This window comes from Carassius carassius, chromosome 41 (genome assembly GCF_963082965.1).
Source record: "Carassius carassius chromosome 41, fCarCar2.1, whole genome shotgun sequence".
NCBI classification, from domain to species: Eukaryota; Metazoa; Chordata; class Actinopteri; order Cypriniformes; family Cyprinidae; genus Carassius; species Carassius carassius.
In genome coordinates, this window is record NC_081795.1 from 20,183,211 (window position 1) to 20,189,574 (window position 6,364).

General features: G+C 38.4%; 1 protein-coding gene across 1 annotated transcript; it reads left to right on the forward strand.

The window, feature by feature from the left end:
* Positions 1 to 1,833: 1,833 nt before the first annotated feature.
* LOC132123382 (uncharacterized) lies at positions 1,834 to 5,567 on the forward strand. Its single transcript, XM_059533965.1, has 2 exons — positions 1,834 to 2,666; positions 5,500 to 5,567. The coding sequence occupies exon 1, from the start codon at positions 2,013 to 2,015 to the stop codon at positions 2,661 to 2,663; it is 651 nt and encodes a 216-aa protein (XP_059389948.1). The 5' UTR covers positions 1,834 to 2,012; the 3' UTR covers positions 2,664 to 2,666; positions 5,500 to 5,567.
* Positions 5,568 to 6,364: the final 797 nt, after the last annotated feature.

The window sequence follows — 6,364 nt, forward strand, 5'->3', positions numbered from 1 at the left end:
GTAATGATGCTGAAAATTCAGCTTTGCATCACAGGAATAAATTATTTTTTTTAAAGTATATGCAAATAGAAAACTATCATTTTAAGTTGTAATAATACTTCACAATATTACTGTTTTTTTTTCAGTATTTTTGATCAAATAAATGCAGGCTTGATGAGCAGAAGAAACTTCTTTCAAAAACATTAAAAATAGTAATGTTTCCAAACTTTTGGTCTATTCTGTATATGCACACATATATGTACACATATATACACATATATGTACATATATGCACACATATATTTACACATATATGTACACATATATGTGCATACATATACCTATATAGGTACATATATGCACGTATATATGCACCTATATGTTCACCTATAATAGTAAAATTAAAATCCATAGCTGCTAGGCAACATAAACAAAAGTCCAAAATGTAGAAATGTACATTATTTATTTACTTTAGATCAATCAAATAATACAAAACAAAAAATATAGTACAAGAACAAAAATAAGACAAAAAACCTCATAGGCAACATAAATAAAAGTCCAAAATATAGAAATGTACATTACGTATTTACAAGAACAATTAAATAGTACAAGAACAAAAATAAGACCAAAAACTGAACAGAAAAAAAATAATATTTATTATTATTTGAAGGTCTGTCATGACGCGCCTCATCATCCTCCTCCTCCGCCGCCTCCTCCTCCTCTTCCTTCCTGCTCTATCCAATGACGTTTGATAGGGTGTCCGAGATTTTTTTTTTTCGGCGCACAAATTTTTTAGCGGATAGGCATTTTCGTCCACACGGATCTGGCGTTTTGGAAGAGTGAAACCGGGTCCCAGAGTGGATATATTTGAAAACGCCTCCTTTGCGTTTCGTCTTGACGGCAAATCCGTACATTTTCTGAAAATATGGCGTGATCAGTCCACGTCTCGCCCCTAGTCAAACACCACTACATCACGTAACAGCAACAAAAACATGAACAAACACTGAACGCTAACATTAACACGGATTAATAAATGTATTGTTCCATGTTCCCTTGTGTACCACGCTCAAGGTTTATCAGCAAATCCATGTCTTCTTCTCCGTTTTAAGTGTATCTCTGTGGCAGAATTACAGCGCCACATGCTGGTCTGGCATGTATACTACATCGGTTTCGTGTGGACGCGGAAAAAAAGATCGGGGGTCCGTCTCCGTGTGGACGGGTGCTGAAGAAGTAATGGGTACTGATGGTTATGGATAGAAATGTAGCGGAGTAAAGAGTACAATATTTGCCTCTCAAATGTACTTGAGTAAAGTCATGAGTACTCCCCAAAAATGATACTCGAATAAAGTACAGATCGCTCAAAATTGTACTTAAGTACTGTACTCAAGTAAATGTACTCCGTTACTGTCCGGCTCTGTATATCATGTTAATATATTGCCATAGTTAAATTCCATAACATGCCAATTACATGGGACGTCACTTCCTGTTTGTTGTTGGCGGCTGTACTGCGTTTGAGCTCCGTCACTATATTCTTTTCATTGACTATTTTTAACTCAAAAAACAATTGTATACATCATCGTTTCCGTTTATATAACGTGTGAATATATCCTCTATTGTATTCTACAACAAAAACAATCAGAGCGCCTCGCTATCACTAGTTTTATTTTGATCTCCCGGGTCCGCTATTAGCTTTTAGCCCGTTAGCATCAGCGGCGTGGTTGCAGCTAACTGCGCTAACATTGCTAATACTCTATTCACACACATTACCACTGCTGTACTCACTGTTACTTGCTTTAATGGCGGATGAATGTCTCCACTCTGTGCAGCTCGAGCTCGAGGCCGTGGGAAAGCAGATTCGCGACCTGGAGGTGAGGCAGGCCCAGCTGAGAGAGCGGAGAACCGCGCTGGAATCATCCCGGGCTGACGCTCACAAGTCCGGGGTAAGTATACAGCGATCTGTTAACAGTCCCACCACGTCTACTCCGTGTGTTTCTCTGCACAGGCCCGGTGCACCCAGGACGCGATCTTCCCAGATGTCCTTCACTGCGACGCCCGGACACCACGGACCCTGGGTGCATCCACAGCGGAGGACGCGAGCCGGGTCCCGGGCGACGACTTCTCCCCCTCCTGCCTTCGACATCTCCATCCGGAACCGCTTCGCTCCCCTCCGCGAGACAGGACGCGACGCTGTGATCATCGGAGACTCCATCGTCCGACACGTAAGTGCTACGTTAGCCGAAGGTAAAGTGCACACTCATTGTTTGCCTGGTGCTCGTGTTCTCGATGTTTCTGCGCAGATACCCGCGATCCTGAAGGTCGACGAGAGCCCCAGAGCGGTCGTGCTTCACGCCGGGGTTAACGACACCACGCTGCGGCAGACGGAGACGCTGAAGAGGGACTTCAGCAGCCTGATCGAGACGGTTCGCAGCACGACGCCCGCGGCGACGATCGTCGTGTCAGGACCACTGCCCACGTATCGACGAGGACACGAAAGGTTCAGTAGACTTTTTGCTTTAAATGAATGGTTGTTGTCATGGTGTAAAGAACAGAAACTGCTATTTGTTAATAACTGGAATCTTTTCTGGGAGCGTCCTAGGCTGTTTCGCGCTGATGGATTACACCCCAGCAGAATCGGAGCGGAGCTGCTCTCTGACAACATCTCCAGGACACTTCGCTCCATGTGACTAGTAAGACAATTCTCTAATAACTATTATGATGAGTTTTGTTCCACCCGCTTAAATGATAAAAGTACTTGTGCTGTAAAAACTATTAAGACTGTGTCTGTTCCCCGGATAGTGAGGTCAAAATATAATGTAGGATCTAGAAAAAATCTTATCGTAATTAAACCAGAAAAATGTAAAGTAAATGAACAAAAACAATTTTTAAAGTTTGGGCTCATAAATATTAGATCACTCACACCCAAAGCAGTTATTGTAAATGAAATGATCACAGAAAATAGTTTTGATGTACTCTGCTTGACTGAAACCTGGCTAAAACCAAATGATTATTTTGGTCTAAATGAGTCTACTCCACCAAACTACTGTTATAAGCATGAGCCCCGTCAGACTGGTCGTGGAGGAGGTGTTGCAACAATATATAGTGATATTCTCAATGTTACCCAGAAAACAGGATACAGGTTTAACTCTTTTGAAATACTTCTGCTAAATGTTACACTGTCAGACATGCAAAAGAAATCTAATGTATCTCTTGCTCTGGCTACTGTGTATAGACCACCAGGGCCGTATACAGAATTCCTAAAAGAATTTGCAGATTTCCTCTCAGACCTTCTAGTTACAGTTGATAAGGCGCTAATCATGGGAGATTTTAATATTCACGTTGATAATGCAAATGATACATTAGTACTTGCGTTTACTGACCTAATAAACTCCTTTGGAGTCAAGCAAAATGTCACCGGGCCCACTCATCGTTTTAATCATACACTAGATCTAATTATATCGCATGGAATCGATCTTACTGCTATAGATATTGTACCCCAATGTGATGATATTACAGACCATTTCCTTGTATCGTGCATGCTGCGTATAACTGATATTAACTATATGTCTCAGCGTTACCGTCTGGGCAGAACTATTGTTCCAGCCACCAAAGACAGATTCGCAAATAACCTGCCTGATCTATCTCAACTGCTATTTGTACCCAAAAATACACATGAATTAGACGAAATTACTGACAACATGGGCACTATTTTCTCTAATACATTAGAAGCTGTTGCCCCCATCAAATTGAAAAAGGTTAGAGAAAAACGTACTGTGCCATGGTATAACAGTAATACTCACTCTCTCAAGAAAGTAACTCGTAGTCTTGAACGCAAATGGAGAAAAACTAACTTGGAAGTTTTTAAAATTGCATGGAAAAACAGTATGTCCAGCTATAGACAGGCTCTAAAAACTGCTAGGGCAGAGCATATCCACAAACTCATTGAAAATAACCAAAACAATCCAAGGTTTTTATTTAGCACAGTGGCTAAATTAACAAATTACCAGACGCCACCTGATTCAAATATTCCACCAACGTTAAATAGTAATGACTTTATGAATTTCTTCACTGATAAAATAGATAACATTAGAAATACAATAGCGAATGTAGATTCTACAGCGTCTAACACTTCAGTTTCATCCATCGCACCCAAAGATAAACTGCAGTGCTTTACAAATATAGGACAGGAAGAGCTAAATAAACTTATCACTGTATCTAAACCAACAACATGTTTATTAGATCCTGTACCCACTAAATTACTAAAAGAGCTGTTACCTGTAGCCGAAGAACCGCTTCTCAATATCATTAACTCGTCGTTATCTTTAGGTCACGTCCCAAAACCATTCAAGCTGGCGGTTATCAAGCCTCTTATTAAGAAACCAAAACTAGATCCTAGTGTACTGGCAAATTATAGGCCTATTTCAAATCTTCCATTTATGTCTAAAATTTTAGAAAAAGTTGTGTCTGCTCAATTGAGCACCTTCCTGCATAAAAATGATCTGTATGAAGAATTTCAGTCAGGTTTTAGGCCCCACCATAGCACAGAAACTGCACTTGTTAAAATTACAAATGACCTGCTTCTTGCGTCAGATCAAGGCTGCATCTCATTTCTAGTCTTACTTGATCTTAGTGCTGCGTTCGACACCATAGATCATGACATACTCATAGATCGATTACAAAACTATACAGGTATTCAAGGGCAGGCTCTAAGATGGTTTAGATCCTACCTGTCCGATCGCTACCATTTTGTTTACTTAAATGGAGAGTCATCTCATTTATCATCAGTAAAATATGGAGTGCCACAAGGATCCGTCCTAGGTCCCCTTCTATTTTCAATATACATGTTGCCCCTTGGTAATATTATTAGAAAATATGGAATAAGCTTCCACTGTTTTGCTGATGATACTCAGCTATATATTTCAACGAGACCAGATGAAACTTCCCAATTATCTAAGCTAACAGAGTGTGTTAAAAATGTAAAAGATTGGATGACAAATAATTTTCTCCAATTAAATTCGGATAAGACAGAGATATTAATTATTGGACCAAAAAACAGTACACAGAATCTTGTAGATTACAATCTGCAACTAGACGGATGTACTGTTACTTCCTCTACAGTCAGAAATCTGGGTGTTATATTAGACAGCAATTTGTCTTTTGAAAATCATATTTCCAATGTTACAAAAACTGCATTCTTCCATCTTAGAAACATTGCCAAGCTACGAAACATGTTATCTGTTTCTGATGCAGAAAAGCTAGTTCATGCATTCATGACCTCTAGACTGGACTATTGTAATGCACTTCTAGGTGGTTGTCCTGCTTCGTCAATAAACAAGCTACAGGTAGTCCAAAATGCAGCAGCTAGAGTCCTTACCAGGTCAAGAAAATATGATCATATTACCCCAATTTTACAGTCTGCATTTTTATTCTTTAGCTTGGGTTAAACTAATTTTACTTTGTTGGATCAGCAGCTATGCTAATGATGTCTCTATCTTGTTTCTATGTTTTGCCACGGGTAACTAGGATTTACACAAGCTCCAGTCTGGATCCAGAACACCTGAGAAGAGATGATGCTGACCCTCAGAGGACCCCAGATGATCCTAACCTTGAATCAACAAACAGAACTAACAATTATTGCTACATGTGTGACTGCATCATATAATTACTATTAATTAATAATATTGATAGTTCATCATCTAGCTGACTACGTCTTGTATTATTATTATTATTTTTATTTTTCTAAAATCCTGTCAAACGTGCACAAACTACTAGCTACTACTAAATATTGTAGAAACATAATTTTCTGTAAAGTTGCTTTGTAACGATTTGTATTGTAAAAAGCGCTATACAAATAAACTTGAATTGAATTGAATTGAATTGATACCAATTTCACATGTTCGCACATACATAAGTTCTTGCATAATATTTTTCGTTAATTCTTAGTTTTTGCCTTGATAATAGAAAATATGAGCTAGGCATCATGTATGACAGTCAAAAATGGGATATGAGCTACAAAATGACCAGATCCTGCCATTAGCTATATAGAAGACATATCTTGTATGTATAGGGCTTATATGTGGATATGAAGAAGCAATACAGGAGTCCTATATTTCCTGTATATGCACATATATGCACCTCAATTTTGCCTATATGTGGCATATATACGCATATATGCACCATATATGCAGTATATATACACATATATGCAGTATATATAAGGCATATATGCAGCATATATGTGCTGTCTAATATATTTGATTAATAAAAGGTTAAAAATAACTGCATTTATTCAAAATAAAACGAAAAATTCTAATAACATATATTCTAATAATATATTTTCTTTACTATCACTTTTTATCAATTTAACACATCCTTGCTGAATAAAACT